The sequence below is a fragment of the Lepidochelys kempii genome, chromosome 7 (assembly GCF_965140285.1).
Source record: "Lepidochelys kempii isolate rLepKem1 chromosome 7, rLepKem1.hap1, whole genome shotgun sequence".
NCBI classification, from domain to species: Eukaryota; Metazoa; Chordata; order Testudines; family Cheloniidae; genus Lepidochelys; species Lepidochelys kempii.
The window spans coordinates 24732325-24754391 of NC_136386.1; the positions used below are offsets into that span (position 1 = coordinate 24732325).

General features: G+C 41.8%; 1 protein-coding gene across 2 annotated transcripts; it reads left to right on the forward strand.

The window, feature by feature from the left end:
* Nucleotides 1-1020: 1020 nt before the first annotated feature.
* DNASE1L3 (deoxyribonuclease 1L3) lies at nucleotides 1021-14944 on the forward strand. Of its 2 annotated transcripts, XM_073354824.2 has the most exons (8): nucleotides 1021-1276; nucleotides 5835-5923; nucleotides 8014-8097; nucleotides 8834-8946; nucleotides 10365-10477; nucleotides 13581-13738; nucleotides 14040-14136; nucleotides 14772-14944. In XM_073354824.2, exons 1-8 carry the CDS (start codon nucleotides 1145-1147, stop codon nucleotides 14892-14894), a joined length of 909 nt encoding a protein of 302 aa, XP_073210925.1. In that variant the 5' UTR covers nucleotides 1021-1144; the 3' UTR covers nucleotides 14895-14944. The 2 variants fall into 2 exon arrangements, with proteins under 2 accessions (XP_073210925.1, XP_073210926.1); XM_073354825.2 differs by lacking the exon at nucleotides 8014-8097.
* Nucleotides 14945-22067: the final 7123 nt, after the last annotated feature.

The window sequence follows — 22067 nt, forward strand, 5'->3', positions numbered from 1 at the left end:
GATTAGGCCTGATTCCTGAAAGGGTCTGTCAATGGTAATTTCCTAATGATCCTCAGGAGGTGCTCAGTGCTTAATAACTTTGGCAAAATGCTTACCATATGCAACAACCCTCCAAACAAGTTAGTCTTGTCTCCAGTAGGACAGGACAGGCTTGCACTGTGGGCTGATGAATCTTAGCACAAATTAAAAACACTTTTAATTCTCCCTGCAATTTACTCCAACTGTGCATCTTGCTTTCTTGAAGTGTAATTATTTATTATATTTTTACTTAGGTGCAGGTGAAATATTTCTATTACTCTACTGCAATAATTATGATAATCAAGAATGAGATGGAGAGAGAAAAATACAGTAATAGAACGGCATTTGGTCTTGCACAGAACCTCTCGGAGTCAGAGGCTCCAATCCACTATATCATCTAATTTATCATTCTTATCACCACCTTCAAACCCCTACAGAAATCTGCCACTCTCTATTTGTTCCCCCTTGTAAGGCTCAGAATGCCGCCCCCCTCCACTGCACTCTGCCAATGCTCCCAGCCTTGCCCATCCATTTGACAGCTTCTAACACAACCACCTCCATCCCCTTTCATGCAGTCCCCTTTGCATGGTGTGATGCTGTGAGCTCATCAACAAGGTCCCTACCTTGCCTACACATAAGTCCCTCTTCAAGATCCATTTCTCCCATGCTGCCTACAAGCTGACATTCACAATTTTTTCTATTGTTATTCCTGTTCCCTTTCCCTTGACTTCAGTCTATCTTTCTGTCCTCAACTTGGGGCAGTGATTTTCCTTCTTCAGGGTTTGGAAAACACCTAGCGCACAGCGGATGCTACTTCAAATAAATTAATAAGAATATTGGCAGTATTTAGTACACAGGAAAAGGAATGCTGGGGCTCAAAAGTGAAAGACAAGGACCTTCACGCTGGGAAAGTTGGCTCTAAACTACTGGAGATCGCCTGAGGCAAACGTTCAATTTATCAGTAGTTCCCTGTCACAATATAAAGAAACAAAGGAAAAAGAAGGAAGCCAGTAGTTCCTGTTAAGTGGTTAGTGACTGCTACAGTTAACTTCATTTAAATTACAGTCTGAGCAATATACACACGCACACACTCCTCACCAGCGTTCTTTGTCCAAGGACTTCAAAGATGTTCTGCATCTCTTTATTTTTGCTTTTCTTTTTCAATGCAACTCTGAGCATAAAAATCTGCTCCTTCAATGTGAGGTCTTTCGGAGAAGCAAAAAGTGCCAGACCTGAAGTCTTAGACGTCATTGTAAAGGTACGGTCATTTGATTAACCAAACATGGAACTCTCTTTGGACTTTTCAGCTAAATCATTCTGCAGGTTATTTTATCTTTACACACAAAAATTTCAAGTTAATGAATATCTGAGCATTTTGTACTGCTAATGGTAAAAATCAGTCTGTAGCCCAAAGCCACATGTCCAGGAAGTTTTATTTATAGAATAAAGTAACAATAGAAACTGCAGATGCAATTTCCTTCATAAAGTTAGAGTTAGGAGATGCTGGGAGTCTTTGATGCACAAGAAAAATATCTTGCCCTTTGAATCCATTGAGCCTTATTTACCTTATTTATTTAATCAATCATTACTCTGAAAGGCTCTTGTCTCACTAAGAAATGATCATCACAAGACATTCCCCTTAGCAGGAAAATATAGAGTCATAGATTCTAAAGCCAGAAGGGACCATTACAATCATTTAATCTGCCCTCCCATAAAGCACAAGCCATAGAATTTCCCCAAAATAATCCCTAGAGTGTAGCTTCTAGAAAAACATCCAATCTTGCTTTAAAAATTGCCAGTGATAGAGAATCCACCGCGACCCTTGGTAAATTGTTCCTATGTTTAATTACTCAGTTAAAAACGTATGCCTTATTTCCAGTCTGAATTTCTCTAGCTTCAACTTCCAGCCATTGGATTGTGTTACACCTTTCTCTGCTAGAGTGAAAAGCTGATTATTAAATATTTGTTCCCCAAGCAGAGATTTATAGATGGTAATCAAGTCACCCCTTAAACTCAAAGAGCTCAATCTATTTATCTTACCAAAGAGAAGATTATCACTACAGGGCACGTTTTCTAATCCTTTAATCATATACACTATGTTGTTTAAACTGTTTCATAAGCGGGTACTATTAGAGCAGTAATTTAAAATTCAAAACCCGACTAATGTATTGCAAGAAAAACACATCATCACATTTTCAATGTGTTTCATGCATGAGGCCACTTAATGTTTTTAGAGGAGTACAGGTTAATTTGAAATTAAACCATAAATACTGAAACCTTCAGATCCATGAAAATTATGGATTGTAACTTCAAAGCCTTGTTTAAAGAGGTCATAATGATTTGGGATGTGTCATTCTAGCAGTGAGAATGTATACACTTATTCCTAGCACTTAAAGGTGTAATTAAAGTATATTAGAACAGTGGATCTCAAACTAGAGGCGCTGCTTGTTCAGGGAAAGCCCCTGGCAGGCCAGGCCGGTTTGTTTACCTGCTGCGTCCGCAGGTTCAGCCGATTGAGGCTTCCACTGGCCGCGGTTCGCCGCTCCAGGCCAATGGGGGCTGCGGGAAGGGCGGCCAGCACATCCCTCGGCCCACACGTGCTTTCCCTGAACAAGTGGCGCCCCTAGTTTGAGAACCACTGCATTAGAGCTTTGATAAGTAGAATTAGTCAGTTCTTACCTACAATTATTAATATGTCAGTGTGTATCCTGGGACCAATGTGGCTACAACAGAAGTCAGTCCAATAAATGATATTACCTCACCAACTTTGTCTCTCTAACATGTCTTGGGTAATTAGTTCTCCTGTTCTAAAGTAAAATGCTCTTACTCTCCTGTTTTCAGATACTATATTGGATTCATTTTACCTGCTAAAGGGTTACAGTAAGGATTGTTTAGAATTATGACTGGAGGCTTTACTCATGCAGGCATTCCTTACTCATAAGGGTAGTCCCATTGGGATTACTTATGTGAGTAAAGGTTTACAGGATTGGGCCTTTTGTCAGTGTTTTTATCTCCTAAATGTCAACTAAGCTAGAGAAGATTCTGCTTCCACTGAAAAAAATTAGATCAGCATATCCTCATTTGTCCCTTCCACATGGTCTCAAAACTAAACCAGAAGGGATTTGCACTACATTTACTTACTTTGTAGCAGTGCTTAGTCTCTCCTGAAATTGGATCATTTCCAATTATCCTGCCAAAACAATACTTTATACCTCATTCAAGTTTCCTATTTAGAGCAACAAATGCCCTTTCATAAATAAAAAAATATTAATATAGAATAGCCACTGGATATCTGGGCTGGATCCTGGGCTCTGGTATTCTGCAGCACAAAGCAGTATTTAATGCAGCTTTAACTGGACAGGTAGGGGTTTTCCAGTGTAGGGGAATCCCCAACTACTAGAGTTTGTTCTGTGCTACCCTTTTCCAGCTGTAGGGGGGCATGCTGGCATGGAGAAGGGATGTGGCCACATATTCCAGTGATCCTGTCAGTGTAATGGCTTCTTAAGAGCCATTACAAGCTAGCATAGGTTAGAGCTACCCTGTGCCTGTTCTAATTGATTGGGGTCCTTATGTGCCAGCCACTGTGTAAAAAGTAAAGAACTATTTAAATGAGCTGTTCCAGTCCCTTGGGTGCACAGTTGTGCCTGATTGTTCACAGATATTTGTGACTTGGTTTTTAGGTTCACCTTTTGTCCTACAATATTTACATTTAAATCTTTCTGATAGTCACTGTGATGGTCTGTACCTCAGAGGAACACCCTACACTCCCAGGTTCATCCTTATAAAATGATTGTGTGGTATTCAATGCAAAGTTTGTCATCTCAGGTGTCTTTGGAAGTCTCATGATGTACTGAGCATTGTTGTTATAGTAATGTTATAGGTTGTGATTTCATGTATATAGTTATGAGGCTGAAAATGTGTCCTCATGGCTTAAAACAAGCTCAGACAAAAATTCTCCATGAGCAGAGGGGCAATTCACACCTCATCAGGGCATGTATGGGACAAACCCAGCCCAACCTCACAGGAACAAAGGATACTGGCCTAGGCAGCAACAAAGGATCTGTTGCACTCTTGAGTGAGTTACCCCCCTTCCTTTGGTCAGTTTGGGACTACGATGAGTAATGCTCACCTGAGGCTGAAGGGGGGAGGCAAAGCCAAGAGGAAAGAAAGAACATGATAAAAGGGAGAGACGTTTGCCATGCTCTTCCTCTCCCTTCCACCTCCATCTACAGACATCACCACCAAGCAACTGAAGTGCTGATCAAAGGGGAGAGTCTGGCTGAAGGGCAAACAGCCAGCCTGTTGTGAGAAGCATCTAAGTTTGTAAGGGCACTGAAAGTGTTACGTTCAGCTTAGAATGTGTTTTGCTTTTATTTCATTTGACCAAATCCAATTTGTTTTGCTTTGACTTATAATCACTTAAAATCTATCTTTGTAGTTAATACATTTGTTTGTTTAGTCTACCTGAAGCAGTGTGTTTAGTTTAAAAAGTGTCAGAGACTCCCCTTGGGATAACAAGCCTGGTGCATATCAATTTCTTCGTTAAATTGACAAACTCATATAAGCTTGCAGTGTCCAGTGGGCATAACTGGACACTGCAAGAGGGAGGTTCCTAGGGTTGTGTCTAGGACTGGAGATATTAGCTAGTGTCATTCGATTGCACAATCCAAGCAGCGTACATGCCAGAGGCTGTATGTGAACAGCCCAGGAGTGGGGGTTGTCACAGCAGAGCAGGGTAAGGCTGGCTCCGAGAGTCAAGGATGGGAGTGACCTAGCAGATCACCAGTCCAGATAACACCAGGGGAACGTCTCAGACACATGTAAGGAAAGAACAAATTCTAGAGATGCCAAGTAGTTAGAAAACCTCAGTGTTACATTCAGGTCTCCTGCTGTAACCGTATTTCCCTGATACACTGATATTAGTTCATCATTGTATTATAGTAGCACCCATAATGTCTTATGTCCAAACATAGTTAGTTACAGTACCTGTCCCACAAAGCTGACATTCTATGACTCTAATCCTACAAATACATATATGAGTAAATTTTCTCACACAAGTAGTCCCGATTACTCAGGGAACCAATGCAACTGTCACTGAAGTCAATGGAAAGACTCTTATGGGCTTCAATGGAAATTGGGTCAGGCACCGAGTAAAGTTACTTGTGTACATAAGTGCTTGCAGGATTGGGTCCAAAGAGGACACAAGCTACAAAGGATGGGGAAGAAAGATAAAATGTAACAGAGGTTGATGGTCAGAACCACCAGCTGGGGAAGATGAGCAATGCTCTCTAGGGTTGCCAACGCTCCAGGATTGTCATGGAGTCTCCAGGAATTACAGATTAATCTTTAATTAAAGATTATGTCCTCTGATGAAACCTCTAGGGAGACATCCAACCAAAATCGGCAACCCTAGCTCTTGCCAGCAGCAGCTTGTCCATTTCCTCAGGAATTTTTTTTTAATGGGTTCATAATCAAAGGATTTTTAACACAAACAAACCACTCAGAGCAGTGGGTTCCAAACTACCAGCTACTTTGCTAACTTTCCAGCCAGCTGGGAGGAAAGGACATACCCTTCACCCATGGTAGCTCCCACCACAGCTACTTTCCATCTACCTTCTAAACCTACCCCCAATTACGCATGTGACAGGCAGGACTCTGGATTACCCCTCATGCACTAGGGCTTGTGGAGGGGTAATTGTCCATGTCACAATAATCAACAATCAATTTTTCTCTTTGTTCTTTTCAAAAATTTTCTAACCCTTGAAAATATACTGAGCGAAAACAGACTTTAAAGCCTTTGCTCTTTTCTGCTGCAGGTTATTTCTCGCTGTGACATCATGCTACTGATGGAAATAAAGGACAACAGCAACAAGATATGCCCTCTTTTAATAGAAAAACTCAATGGGTAAGGCAAACTACAAATGTGTATTCACTAACACAAGTACATGCAGAAAGGCAGAAGAGCTGGCAGAAAAACATAGGAATTGCCATATTGGACCATGGTCCCTCTAGTCCAGTCTCCTGTCTCCAACAGCGGCCAGCATGAGATGCTACAAATTAAGGTTCAAGAAGTGGGCAGATAGGTTTAGACCAATGAGGGCCAGATTACCCCTAATTCCTAATAGTTAGAGATGGGTTCATATGCTTTTTGTTAGCATAGACCAGAGGTGGGCAAACTACAGCCCACGGGACCATCCTGCCCAGCCCTTGAGCTCCCAGCTGGGGAGGCTAGCCCCTGGCTCCCCCCCTACTGTCCCCTCTCCCCCACGGCCTCAGCTTGCTGTGCCGCCAGCACTCTGGGTGATGGGGCTGTGAGCTCCTGCCAGGCAGCGCGGCGGCATGGCTGGCTCTGGCCGGGTGGCGCGGCTGCCAGTCCTGGTGCTCTGAGTGGCATGATAAGGGGGCGGAGAACAGGGGGGTTGGATAAGGGGCAGGGGGTCCTGGGAGCAGGGGGCGGTTGGATGGGGCAGAGGTTTGGGGGGGGCGGTCAGGGGAGAGGGGGCAGATGGATAGGCGTGGGAGTCCCAGGGGGCCTTTCAGGGGGCAGGGGTGTGGTTAGGGGTCAGGGCAGTCAGGGGACAAGAAGCAGGGGGGGTTGGATAGGGGGTGGGGTCCCGGGGGGCGGTTAGGGGCAGGGAGTCCTGGGAGGGGGCGGTCAGCAGATAAAGAGCAGGGGGGTTGGATGGCTCAGGGGTTCTGAGGGGGGCAGTAAGGGGGTGGGAAGTGGGAGGGGAAGGATAAGGGGCAGGGGCCAGGCTGTTTAGGGGGTCACAGCCTTCCCTACCCGGTCCTCCATACAGTTTTGGAACCACGATGTGGCCCTCAGGCCAAAAAGTTTGCCCACCCCTGGCATAGACTATTATAACTATGGATATTCCTGGTATCCATATAAAAATTCAATCTTTCTTTGATTTTTGCTAAATTCTGGCCCTCAAAACACCCTGTGGTAATGAGTTCCACAGTCTAATTACAGAACATGTGACAATGTATTTCCTTTTATCTATTTTGAATTTTTCCACCTTTCAATTTAATCGAATGTCCCCGTTTTCTTGCATTGTGAGACAGGGAGAACAGACACTCATGATCTACCTTCTCTAAAGCATGCATTATTTTATAGATTTCTGTTGTGGACCTTCTTTTTTGCCTCCTTCCTAAGGTAAACAATACCCATTGTTTCAATCTATCTTCACATGATAGCTTTACAAAACCCCTAATCATTCTCATCACCTTTGTCCAAACCCCTCTAGTTCTGCAATGCCCTTTTTGAAATGGGCTGACCGGTACTGCACACAATACTCTGACATGGGAAGGAAAGGACAGATACAAAAGTCCATGTGATCTGCTAAGCACCAGAGCACTCCATTGAAGAATCAGGTCTTTAGACTGAAATATCTCAGATTGAACTTCATGCATAAAAAAATACAGTAGAAGAGAACTAGCCTCTTTGACTGGTTTACTGAAGAAGACTAGCAACAAAATCATTTACAAGCTAATTTTGAAAAAAACGTGTCTGATTAGGGTGGGATTCAGTAGGTCTAAAACTAATGCATCCTGGGAAATAAGATGAAGAAAGAAAAAGAAAGAAAGACTTGGCTGACAACATACAAAAAAGGGGGAATTCACTTTTAGCTAGAAATAGTCTTTGCTGGATAAAAATAATACTGAGATTAAAAACTATATCCCTGTAAGTTTCTGCTCTAGAAAATGTAATGCATATATGGATGGACGGAAGTGAGGCACAGGAAAAGAATAGAAAGTACAGTACAGAGCATAAAGCCTGAGGTTAAAAAACGCAGCATGAGAGGTGTAGAAAAAAACGATGTGAATAATACAAGATAATACCAAAGATAGGGGTTTTTTAGGTGACTTATCTCTGTAACCCAGCACAAGAAGTCAGTGCTCCAGACCCTCTTACATGTGTTTACTAATATAAGATTAAATAGAAACCCAGACCTTTATAGAGACAGAAATCTACTTAAAATATTCTCTTTCTAGTCAGTCCCAAGAAGAATATGACTATGTGATCAGTAAAAGGTTAGGAAGAAAGTCCTATAAGGAACAATATGCTTTTATCTATAGGTAAGTGAATTCCATACCTTATATTTCTGTCTCCGTTTGCGAACTATTCTTATATAGTAGACAGATTACAAACTAATGCAGAACGCAGCTGCCTGCTGGCTTCCCCGTGTCAATGCCAAAAAGCCTATCACACTAGTTCTCACACTACTACACTAAATTCACATTCACTTCCAATTACAAGTCAAGATGTTGACTTTGATACAGAAAGCCCTATACAAGGAGGGTTCTGGCCATGTGAAACCCTGGCCCCTCAGTGGCGAAACTCCCATAATTTTCAATTGGGCTAGGATTTCCTCCCACATCTCTCCCTATGTCCCGTCATGACAGCAGTGATCCATACCTGCCAACATCTTTAGACAAAAAGAATAGTAGATTTTTAATGTGAATAAATTGAGTTGGGCCTGGCCTATCTTGAAGATTTGCCCTAGTTACAGCCATCAGTGTAGCTGTACCTGTTCAACCTCAATGTAGACAAGCAAAGGTGCTATTCTGGCCAGCCTTCAGTCTCTGGAAGTGAAGGAGATGGGATGGTAACTCTGAGCTAGAAATCACGGTTGATGTTGAAATGTACTGTTATTCTACTGACATATTGAATAGGAATTTTATTAAGTCTTCACAACTGCAGCGTAATGTAGCTTTTGCTACTAGCCAAGAAATTACAAAGTGAACTGACATGACCAAACTATTAGTAAATGTGATATCTAATATTCTATTGATGGGTTAAATTACTTTGCAGATCAAATGTAGTGTCAGTGAAGGAAACCTATCAGTATCCAGATATTCAGCCTGGAGATGTAGATGCTTTTTCTAGAGAACCCTTTGTTGTCTGGTTCAAGTCTCCAAAAACTGGTGAGAAGTTGCCAAGATCTTATTGTCCTCTCTCAAAGTTTTTATAAAATGAGAAAATAATGAATGAAGTCAAGTTTCACTACACATAGGGTATCTCAGGATTTGGGTAGCTTGCTGTAGGAGTCTGAGATAGCTAGGCTTATCCTCATACGAAGCTTGGATTTTGGTATTTAGAACCTACTTTAATTGTAAGATTGTTGACAAGTTTGCAGACTTGGAAGGAAACTTCACTACACGGGGCCATGTCATCCCTTCCACTGGGCAACATGAAGTGGGTAAAAAGGGCAGAAATCCCAATCTAAAGGCCCTATTTCTTAGTAGGATAGAGTTCATATTGCAGGGCATAATTCCATAAGACATGGAGCACACGCCTGTCTCATGGACATTATCAGAGGCTCAACATATCTGAGGATAAGGCTCTAATTCCCCTAGCCATCAGAGGCAGAGAAGAAAAAGGTCATCAGTGATTGACTTCCTCAGAAATACAAACTGGACCTAGGTCTCCCACATATTTAGGTTTCTGTTGATAGGATATAAATGTGATTTGTGCTGATGATGCAACAATCAAAGTTAGTTTTGGTACTGGTTGTCCATAGGGCTCTCATTTCCTTGTAGGTCCCGTAACACAAATTGACATCATATTCTAAAGAGCAAAATAGCTAGAAGTGGGGAACTAAGTGCAATCCTTCTATTAAAATTTGGCTAAAACCAGAAATAAGTACTTGGAGAAGAATATTGCAACCTTATGCTGTATCCTTTTCAACTGAAAGGAAAACATACAAAAATGGGTTTTCCATTATGTAAAACCCTAAAATGTGCAATATATGTCAGGTTAGTGATCACTGTCTTTTGAATGAAAATCTAGCAGCTGGACTATTAAAGTTCAGATATACAAGGTGCTGAGCACTTGTCCTGATCCAGTAGAGTACTTAAGCAAACACTTAATTTTATGCATGTGAGTGACTCCATTGGAGTCAATGGGATTATTTTGTGTGCCTAAGTGTTCTGTTGGATCAGAGCCTGAGTGCTCAACACCTTGCAGGAACCAGACTTAATAGCTCACCTGCTGGAATTCCTATCACCGTGATCACGAATGCTGCACACAGCGCCCATTTAAGAGAGATTTTTCCATAATGGAAAAACATTTTGTACACTTTCATGTCAGCTGAAATGTCAGATCCATTAGTCTGACAGACACCAGGGGCTAATGTGCTTAAGATAAGATGCTTAATGATACAGGCTATCATTCGTCCTCAGACTAACTACATTCCTCAGTATAAAAAGTTGTACGAACGAAGTATTTTTATTAAACACCACACATTTTCATTTCAAACTGCTTTTTCTTATCTTGATAATTATTTTTATAAAGGTTAAAAATCATTTAACCTTTTTCCCTGTGAATTTGCTTTGTTTAAAAGTTGTTAAAGAATTCGTGATAATCCCTCAGCACACCACACCTGAAACAGCTGTGCGGGAAATTGATGAGCTTTATGATGTGTATTTAGATGTCAAACAGCGCTGGAAATCTAAGGTGAGTCATCAGTAAGCTCACATATTTATACTGCTAAACATAGATTTGAGACAGAAAGAATGTAGTGACATTGAATCATTTTGGTGCCAACATTATGAGGCTCGTGATTTCAAAACTGTTGATGCAGTTGTTAAGAAACTGACACATTTTCATATAGTTCTACACTTTCTGATCAGTAAATCGGATGTCTCTGTAGAAAGTAAAGGAGTATTTGTGGCACCTTAGAGACTAACCAATTTATTAGAGCATAAGCTTTCGTGAGCTACAGCTCACTTCCTGTAGAAAGTGTGCTTCTTAAAGTGTCTTCTCCCTCACCCTTGTGTTCTGCTCCTGAGAATGCACAACTGCAATCTGGTTCAAAGTCAGTCTAACCAGGCCAACCTTACCACAGGTAATTAAACAGATGGAGTTTCAAAAGTGACAATTACCTGAAAATGGTGTTGCCATACCAGGAACTTATTGACCACTATCTTACTTCAGAGACACAGAATATCCTCCAGGAAAAGCAAATGTATCAATTTCTGCTCTATGTTTGTTCTTCTCTCTCCCCCACCACCCTGGTACTGACATAGTAGAGAGTGATTTCCTGGCATAGTTAGAGATCCTGGTTCTGATCTCTTTTTAAACTGGTGTAAATCAGGAATGACTTCATTGAAGTCCATAGATCTACACCATTGTAAAACCAAAGACTCTGAGATCAGAATAAGGTTCACTATACTTGACACGGAAGTTTAGCTCATTGCCTAATCTACTGTGGTATCCTGTCCCCAGCAATGAGCCATATATAACATTTCAGAGAAAGAAACAAATGCACAATGTACCTAAACCAATGGTCCAATGCTATACACTGGGGTGGAAAATTCCTCCCTGATCCCCGGAGACAACGAGTTGGAGTCCTCATTAGTTGACCGTATATAGCCACAAATGTTATTAATGGGCATAAAAACATCTGATACTATTTTTAATATTCATCCTCATTACCTGATTACACCACGTGGCAATGAATACTACAGCGAGAATAAAGTATGCTGTGGGATGGTGATATTTGCTCTAAATTCACTGACCTTTCATTGATGGCTCCCTTGTTCTGCTATTATGAGACAGGGTAAATAGAAAACAGCACTTTCCATTATATCCTTCATCATTCAGAACATCAACTAAGTCGCTTCTAATACTTTCCTTACCAACAGTAGCTTTGGCAATATCTCATACCTTTAGCCATTGTTGTTGCATCTCTCTCTGATCTCCACTATGTTTTCTTTATGTGGGTGGACAGAGTACTCCGGCATCCCAAGCTTTTTAAAGGGGCAAACATCTTTAATGAGCTCTCTGCTCCAGCTCTCATGTCCCTCCCTGTACTGCACCCTGTCCATTCACCCACTGAAGAATCCAGCAAGTTTAGAGCCCATCGAAAGTGTATGAGAAGTCTGGACTGAGCCTCCCTGCATCTCCCATAGCATGCATTACTGTATCTCATGCATCCGACGAAGTGGGTATTCACCCATGAAAGCTTATGCTCCAATACGTCTGCTAGTCTATAAGGTGCCACAGGACTCTTTGCTGCTTTTACAGATCCAGACTAACACGGCTATCCCTCTGATACTTGGATCTAACATTGTAACTGTGTCTAACAGTCAAATGAAACCCAGTTGCTGAAAGCGTCCTCCTAAGTTGTGTACAAGTTCTGAATCTGCACAGATACACACACAGGCAAACACTTACATACGTGCTTACCTTACATTTGTAAAGCTACGCACAGACAAACATTTTGCAGGACACAGAACGCTTTTCTTTATTGCTCTTTGAAATGTCTATTTTGGAGACACAATTTAAGTGGCATCAAGAACTGGGCTCATCATGTGCACAATGCAAAAGATGTGGGTTCTTAAATATTATTTGGGGCCAATTAAACAACATATAGTTTGGCTCCAACACCAAATCTAAAGAAAATAAGCATTCTGAAAAACTTTCCCAGCTTGCTTTGCTGCTTTCATTTCCAGCCCTCTGCTCACCACATTACTTACAAGTGTTCTGTTCTCAGAGATGGAATATCTGCCAGTGAAACTCCCAGAATAAAAATTACAGCTGCTGTTCAGAAAGAAACCTATATGTATATTTAAATCTCTGTATATCTTTGTACAGTGAAATATGGGCTCTGCAAATAGGATGGTGGATTTTTTTTTCTTTTAAACTATATGCCAACGTTGAAAAAAAATCCCATTCCTTTCTTTCTCTCTCTCTCTCTCTCACACACACACACACCCACACACACGCTTACTTCCTAAGTAATAACAAACAGGTATTTAAAGATTCTTTATATCTAATTAGATGTCAGGCCAAATCACACCTATAGATCTGAACCTCCTACCCATGCAAATATTGGTTTGGAGCAGAGTTTGCAATTTCAGTCTTTCCATAATGGACCAGATCTGAGCAAGGAGTTTGGAATTTGAATCTAGTGTCATCGGACACTACTGTAATAAATACATAATATAACTAGTAAATCAATGTTAAGATTACTTCTAAGCCAAATTCATCCTTTATGCAATCTGTGGACATCACTGGAGTTATAGCTGGGGTGGTATAGCTGGTCTGATGACTTCAGTGGAAGCAGGATCAGACCCTCTATATTAATCGTATCTATTTCAGTAATACTCAGACGGAGGCTTACGAGCCACAAGTGGCTCTTTAATATGCCTCCTGTGGCTCACCGCAGCACATGATATTAAAACACTGTGTGATTTAAATTATTAACCAGTCTAAGTTATTAACCAATCAGGATGCTTTTACTATGTTATTAACCAATTGTATGATAAAATAATAATACTTGCTCAGTCATGTTGCTGTGAGAATAATTATATATTTCCCATCATACTGTTTAACTAAGAATAGTACTATAGTAAATGAAACAATGAATTCACATGACTGTGGCTCTTTTGGGTAATGTTGATCGCTAGTTTGGCTCCTGAACCACTGAGGTCTGAGTATCGCTGATCTATATATTTTAAGCATCCATCTCTGTCTTCACTGGAATTTTTAAAATGGTGTCTTTGAGGATTTATTGCTGATAATTCAGCTTGTGTCTTACAATCCTGCCTTTCAGAACTTCATCTTCCTGGGGGACTTCAATGCTGGCTGTGGTTATGTTCCAAAGAAGCACTGGAAGAACATCAGGCTGAGAACTCACTCAGAGTTTGTGTGGCTAATTGGTGACAAAAATGACACAACAGTTAGGAACAGCACAAACTGTGCATACGACAGGTAACAATTGACTTGAGAAACATTCAGTGAGTATCCTCAAAGTAGAAAGCACTATGCCTGGTAAGGTATTTGCAGGATACTAGGTCACATGAGATGGAGGGAGTACCACAGAGACATTGGGAATGGCCAGCGTTGCACTAAAGAAACCCTGGTGTTGGTTACTCCATTATCGTGTCATTATTTTGCTAAATCACTCAAGCACTCACCACACAACATAGTTACTTTTTTTTTTTAAATCTTCAAAATCGGACACATGTCTAGGAGCATTAGCCACCTCTGAATGACTCTTTGCTTCTTTTAGAATTGTGATCCAGGGTGAAAAGCTCATCAGTGCTGTTGTCCCAAACTCAGCTGATATCATTGATTTTCAAAAGGCCTTTGGAATGACTGGAGAGCAGGTCTGGCTTCCTTTTTGGTTTTTCATTACAGGGCCATATGCAGTGCTTAAATAATGAGTTTGCCAAATAAAGAATATTCTGATTTTGGATGGTACATGTTGAATAAATTGTCTTCTAATCCACAGAAGCAATGTGCTACATCTCTGTAAGCCAATCTAGCAGCTGGCTCCAAGAGAGGACTCTCAGCTTCCGTAGTTGTCTGGTTAAATGTACCTGCTAAAAGCACAGTGGGTTAGCATATCACAATAGAGTGGGAAAGGTCTTTTTGGAATGGTGAGGCATAATGGCAGAGCTCCTGTAAGACGACTCACTGTCTACTGGTACTCTGTCTTGAAGAGAAACAGTAATGTTTCGATGTCCAGCAAACAGACACAATAAAGCAACCAACTATGGCCCTATTTATAAAAACAGTCTTAGCTTCATTTCCAGGTATAAAACCTTTACTTTCACAGGAATCACTTCACCTACCACTGAAATGCAGCCACCCCTAGAATAGAATATGGCAGATAGCTAACAATGCATAACAGCACTGCACAACAGCACAGGAATAGGACACGAAGGGAAGAATACTCGTATCCAACTAGAGCTGTGGTTTGTGCTACCCACTGTGAATATATTTTTTTTCAACTTCGCAGGCTCTGGAAGTTAGTGATCACTTTCCAGTAGCGTTTGAGCTGAAAACTGCTCGGGGTTTCCAACTAAGATCACTTGCTGCAGAGAAAAGAAAAACAAGAAATCTACACCATTTGTCTTCCTAGGCACACTGGATTTTCTTGCTATCATCCTTTGTGTGTACATTGAAATAATAAAAACACATCCCAAACATTCACTGTAAAACAGATGATATTTAAACCTTCGCCTAGTTGCACTCTCTCCTGATGCAATATTTAGTAGAAAAATCCAAAACTTTGTTTATATTTGAAATATCATCTAAGAAAATGAATGAAGTCTGTAGATTATTATAAGCTAACTAAAAATAAATCATCTAAAATTAACATTGCTGAATTCTTGTCATGCTAAATACAAATGTAGTGAGATATTTTAATGTGAAATGCTTTCACACACTCTACTTCTAGGCCTGTTGGACTGAGAAGTCTGTTTATTCATATTTGGTCTAGATTTCTGACATTCCTGTTTTGTCATACAGGTAAAAACTTTTAGTGTCATGGGCTCAGAATAGTGCTACCAGGGTAGCACGACTTGCAGTATTCTCTTATTCTGCTCTTTAGGACAGATCAACTAACTTCAACTGAGCTATGGCAGTTTACACCAGCTAAAGATCTGCCCCATTATCCCACCTTGTTTCAGAATATAGGTAAAACAGGGCAGAATGAATCAAAGCATCCAAAGCAGTGAGCATATCCTTCGTTTTCCTTCCCCCAGCCCAACTTATTTTATTTAGACTGAGAATTTCTATTTGTTCTCCCATCCATCCATGTTGGACATATATATGGAACTCCAGCTTGTGATGGTGCAAGTTATTCGTATGAATCAAAGTGATCCTAGACCCCCAAATTTTTAAGCAAGGGCAATTCTTTATGGGAAAGTTGCTTAGCCCCCTGAAAGATGGGCTCATTCTGGATATGCTAACAGAACTGTACCAGATGACACTATCATTTGTGCTGATTTATTAACAGAAATAACGAACATTATATTTTAGAGCCAGCAGTAAGACTAGGGTTAAAGTGAAATAAACCTGCTCATGACAATACAGTGATAGGAACTAGTACAATTTTGCTAAGTCAATACACACAGTTTTACCAATTGATCTCTACATTCATGGTGTGCTGTGCTAGAGACACAGAATCCATTTTCTCCTGCAGAATGATGGCTTTGATTCCAAAAATGACATCTTCTTAAAAAAATCCATTTCCCTTTCCTGCATGAAAGCAGCCAAGAAGTAACAATGCCCTGTTTGTTCTCACTCCATAGCCATCCAGTCACTCCTCCTGCCATTAACATAGATCCTTCCTCACATACACCCCACAGGTGTAACTGCCACAGGAGAGGTTTTCTGTGGACTCCCTCAATAGCGCCAGGTTTTGATTTCAAGTACAAACTGATTATTTCAGCACTGATTTCTTGTAGGCTTAAACAGAAATTAATTGCATTTCCCCCCAGAGCTTTCACAGCAGAAAACACTGCAGTATCATAGATTTAAAAACTGCAACGGGTAATATTATTCAATGCCACAATGATCTTTTTCCTCAAACAATCCCATATAGCTTTATTTAGATACCTGAGCCTGTTGGGTGAAAGACTTGTGAAAGCTGTCAATTTAACTGGGCAGTTTGAGGAATTAATTAAGAACACCACCCTTACTTCCCAAGTCAATGCTCTCAAGTATTTTGTAGATTGGCAGAACGATGGGGCAGGAAGGAAGGCAAATAAGATACAGTTTTTAAAAGGAAAACAAGGATTGACCTATGTGGAAGCTTATTCCATGTGGAGAATGGATCTGAAGACAGAAGCTAAGAGTATAATCGATCAAGTCAATGTGAAAAAACTAAACTTACTGCAGGAATTAGTCCTAACAGGACACAGTTCCATAATCTCCCTGATTATACTTAGGGCCCTACCAAATTCACAGCCCATTTTGGTCAATTTCACGGTCATAGGAATTTAAAAATCGTAAATTTCATGATTTCAGCTATTTAAATCTGAAATTTCAGGGTGTTGTAATTGTAGGGGTCCTGACTCATAAAAGAGTTGAGGGGGAGGGTATGTTGCGGTACTGCTTCCCTTACTTCTGCGCTGCTGCTGGCAGGGGTGCTGGGCAGCTGGAGAGCGGCAGTTGCTGGCCAAGAGCCCATCTCTGAAGGCAGAGCCGCTGCCAGCAGCAGCGCAGAAGTAAGGGATGGCATGGTATGGAATTGCCACCCTTACTTCTGCGCTGCTGCTGGCAGGGCGCTGCCTTCGGAGCTGGACACCTGGCCAACAGCTGCCACTCTCCGGCTGCCCAGCTCTGAAGGCAGCACAAAAGTAAGGGTGGCAATATTGTGACCCCCCCTAAAATAATCTTGCGACCCTCCTGCAACTCCCTTTTGGGTCAGGACCTCCAATTTGAGAAATGCTGGTCTTCCCATGAAATCAGTTTAGCATAGGGTAAAAGCACACAAAGCCATATTTCATGGGGTGGGAGACCAGATTTCATGGTCTGTGACATGTTTTTCATGGCAGTAAATTTGGTAGGGCCCTAGTTATACTGCACTAAAGGCAAAACAAAGCCAGATTTAGAACAAGTATTTGCATTGTAAGTTTTATTAAATGCCACTATCTGATACCAGTTGTGCTTCATTTAAAGGTTACTCTACAAAAATCATCATAACATCTGGACCTCAAGACTTATTGTACATTATCTATTTCCTTTGTGGCTTTCAGAAAGTAATGTAAACAGAAATAAGTATCACTCAGATAACAAACATGGATATCTGCAATGACAAATGTACTCACAAAAATACCACAATATTTTATTGAGGTGTTTTATATGCTTTGTCTTCAGTTGTAAACTTGAATAAAATCCTTGATGCAAAATGCGGGGGGGGGGGGTAGACAATACAAATTGTCATTAATATTCAGGCTTCAAACATGAAGACACCTGACTTCACTCTTTAGATACAATTGTCTAGAGGAGCTTCTAGCAATTGTAGAGAAATGTTCATACTCAAAACAGTGCTCATGCAGATGGGTTCATGATGGGATGGGATGTAGTTTTGTTGCAGAGCTCCGAGAAGATATATACGCAGATTCATAATAATCCGTTGGGGTTGGGGTGATAGCAAAGTAGGCATTCAAAGTTTCAGTGGTTTGTGATATTATGAGATCTTTCAATAGGTCTATAGAATAGGACATCAGTGTTCTTGTGTTGTACTCTTTAAATTTAACAGAAAATATTACAGATGTATCTTAATATGCTTAACATTTTGTGTACTACATCACTTTCCTCACCAGAGGGAGGAATATCTATTTTTTCTCCCGGAAAGCAGCTTTTAAAAATTTAAAAGCTTACAGAATTCTTGATTTATTCTGTAGACAAAATACGTTTCTCTTGGGCTTCATCAGCTTTTTAGCTGAATGAGACCGCTTGCGCTTTATGATCAAACAGGATTTTTGCACTAGAAAATGAAGCTTTTATAGCTTCAAAAATGGCCCCCCGAGGCTTGCTCCTCAGCAGGCCAGGACCAATATTATGGCTGAGCGAGAAACAAAGAGGCATTTCTGGAGCTAAAAATCTATGTTTTTGCTGCAACAATCCTAACAGAGCAAGAACAAAGTGCAAATAAAATTTTATTAGAAAAAATTAAAAGCCCAGTGCTGCAATTGTGACTCCAGAAAAACTCCCATGGTCTGCAATGAGGTTATTTCCTAGTGTCTCCAATGGGATTACTGCCTGAGTTTGGATTGCAAAGATTATATTAACAAAGGAGTGATTCCTGCAGAGCTGCCTCATTCCAGGTGTGAGACTGGAGTTGTACAATATCCATTCCCATCAAAACTATCTGCTTTCAGACTCGGGAAAGTATATTTTGACATTTAAAATGAGCTAGCCTTTTCCTCCATTCACTTTTCAGGGCCCCCCGTTCCTTCCCCAGGAGCATGGTCTGTCCTCATTCTTAGCATGGCAGTGCCAGATGCCATGCTCCTGGCATGGCCACTCAACACTTTTGCTAGCTATGTGTCTGTTATCTTTTGTAAGGGCCCAGTCACATGAGAGGGTAAGAGCTCTCAACTCCTATTGGTTTGAATACTGTAAGAATACAGGGCTATCTTGCCCCCTCCTGTGGGAATGCCCAGAGGATTTGGGGAGGAGGAAAGCTTTTCAAGGATCCCCTTGTGGACTTTCCCCACACATGATCCCATCAGTGAAAGGGACCTGCTTTTCCTTTGGCCAAATGGATTGCAAGCCTGCCCCCAAGCTATGTAGATCCCAAGGTATCCCTAGGCATGGAAGCCTCTCTAGAACCTCCTTCTGCTCCCTGGAAATGCAGTTCCAATGAAACCACACCATCAGGACTTCCACTGTCCCCAGCTGCCTCTAGGAGACCCCTTAGGGGAGAAGTACGGAAAAGCCCCTTCAGAAAAGGTAACAGCAGATTTGGGCGTTTTTATAGAAGATATGTTCTAGCTCATATAGGAATTATTTCAGAGAAGTTCTATGGCCTGTGTTACGCAGGAGGTCAAACTAGCTGATCACAAAGGTGCCTTCTGGCCTTGGAATCTATGAAGACAAGGCAATATAGCCCCATGCTAATCTCTGCAGGGCCATTTGGGGGCAGAGCAGGTTTTCACAGCCCCAGCCAATGTGGGCAGCTTACTACCAGCCCCGTGCCTTTCCACTCCCATCCACTACCCCAAGCAGATCCTGGAAGACATGCTGTTGCAGCAGCACCTGCCCTGACCTCTCCATGGGGGGGAGAGAGATCAGGTCCATATGTAGTCTCCTTGGTGCACAGATCAGGAGGCAACAACCTGGACGCCAATTTATACAGTTTCCTGTTATATATAAAGACTAAAATAGTTGGGCAATACATTTCCCCTACAGTGTTGTGAACCCAAAATAGTGCATCATGCTAGTGCATTACGTGGGAAACTCAGCTCAATGCAGAGAGACTCACACAAGCTGCCACCATAAGACTAGTTTCAGAGTAGCAGCCGTGTTAGTCTGTATTCGCAAAAAGAAAAGGAGTACTCGTGGCACCTTAGAGACTAACAAATTTATTTGAGCATAAGCTTTCGTGAGCTACAGCTCACTTCATCGGATGCATGCAGCAGAAAATACAGTGGGGAGATTTTATATACACAGAGAACATGAAACAATGGATTCTGGGTGGACTGCTCCTGAGGGTCGAAACAACAGACTAGATTTCTACATAGAGTGCTTCCGCTGACGTGCACGGGCTGAAATTGTGGAAAAGCAGCATAACTTGCCCCATAACCTCAGCCATGCAGAACACAATGCCATCCACAGCCTCAGAAACAATTCTGACATCAATCAAAAAGGTTGACAAAGGAGGTGCTGTTGTCATCATGAATAGGTCGGAATATGAACAAGAGGCTACTAGGCAGCTCTCCAACACCACTTTCTACAAGCCATTACCCTTTGATCCCACTGAGGGTTACCAAAAGAAACTACACCATCTGCTCAAGAAACTCCCTGAAAAAGCACAACAACAAATCCACACAGACACACCCCAAGAACTCCGACCTGGGGTATTCTATCTGCTACCCAAGATCCATAAACCTGGAAATCCTGGACGCCCCATCATCTCAGGCATAGGCACCCAGACAACAGGACTGTCTAGCTATGTAGACTCCCTCCTCAGGCCCTACGCTACCAGCACTCCCAGCTATCTTCAAGACATCACTAACTTCCTGAGGAAACTACAATCCATCAGTGATCTTCCTGAAAACACCATCCTGGCCACTATGGATGTAGAAGCCCTCTACACCAAGACAGACTACAAGCCGTTAGGAACAGTATCCCCAATAATGTCACAGCAAACCTGGTGGCTGAACTTTGTGACTTGGTCCTCACCCATAACTATTTCACATTTGGGGACAATGTATACCTTCAAATCAGTGGCACTGCTATGCATACCCGCATGGCCCCACAGCATGCCAACATTGTTATGACTGATTTAGAACGCTTCCTCAGCTCTCGTCCCCTAATGCCCCTACTCTACTTGCGCTACATTGATGACATCATCATTTGGACCCATGGAAAAGAAGCCCTTGAGGAATTCCACCATGATTTCAACAATTTCCATCCCACCATCAACCTCAGCCTGGACCAGTCCACACAAGAGATCCACTTCCTGGACACTACGGTGCTAATAAGCGATGATCACATAACCACCACCCTATACCGGAAACCTACTGACCGCTATTCCTACCTACATGCCTCCAGCTTTCATCCAGACCACACCACACAATCCAATGTCTACAGCCAAGCTCTACAATACAACCACATTTGCTCCAACCCCTCAGACAGAGACAAACATCTACAAGATCTCTATCAAGCATTCTTATAACTACAATACCCACCTGCTGAAATGAAGAAACAAATTGACAGAGCCAGAAGAGTACCCAGAAGTCACCTACTACAGGACAGGCCCAACAAAGAAAACAACAGAATGCCACTAGCCATCACCTTCAGCCCCCAACTAAAACCTCTCCAACGCATCATCAAGGATCTACAACCTATCCTGAAGGACGACCCATCACTCTCACAGATCTTGGGAGACAGGCCAATCCTTGCTTACAGACTATTCCTCACACGTTCTTGTCAGCTGCTGGAAATGGCCCACCTTGATTATCACTACCAAAGTTTTTTTTCCTCTCCTGCTGGTAATAGCTCACCTCACCTGATCACTCTCGTTACAGTGTGTATGGTAACACCCATTGTTTCATGTTCTCTGTGTACACAAAATCTCTCCACTGTATTTTCTACTGCATGCACCCGATAAAGTGAGCTGCAGCTCATGAAAGCTTATGCTCAGATAAATTTGTTCGTCTCTAAGGTGCCACAAGTCCTCCTTTTCACCTTAGGACTAGAAATCCTCTCTCTCCTAGACCCTCAGTGGGGCTGGAGAGCTCATGAGCATCACCAGATTGAGCTTCATCTGTATTCAGTCTTGAGAGGGGCTTCCAGGGGCTGTGGAAGCCTCCTCAAGGGGATTCTGAGACAGGCAGAAGCCAGCAGGTGAAGCTCTGAGCACATGTTTACACTGGAGCTATGTAGGCAGTGTAATGGCACATGGCCTCAATTCAGATAGTCCTGACCTCCTTGTCACTATCTCAAGGTTGCATTCTTCTAGAGTCCAATCCCCTGCTTTGACAAGCAGCATCACTCACCACCAGAAAAATTCAGAGGAAGTTCTGGAAGGAGAACTTTGAGGTATTTCCTGACTTCTCCATGGGGTTTTCAGAGA

Bases quoted from the DNA above. Each gene is read 5' to 3' on its own strand.
- DNASE1L3 (XM_073354824.2), top strand. From the start codon at position 1,145: ATGTTCTGCATCTCTTTATTTTTGCTTTTCTTTTTCAATGCAACTCTG. The intron at 1,277-5,834 runs GTACGGTCATTT...TTTCTGCTGCAG, and splicing joins TCTTAGACGTCATTGTAAAG to GTTATTTCTCGCTGTGACAT. The intron at 5,924-8,013 runs GTAAGGCAAACT...TTCTCTTTCTAG, and splicing joins TTAATAGAAAAACTCAATGG to TCAGTCCCAAGAAGAATATG.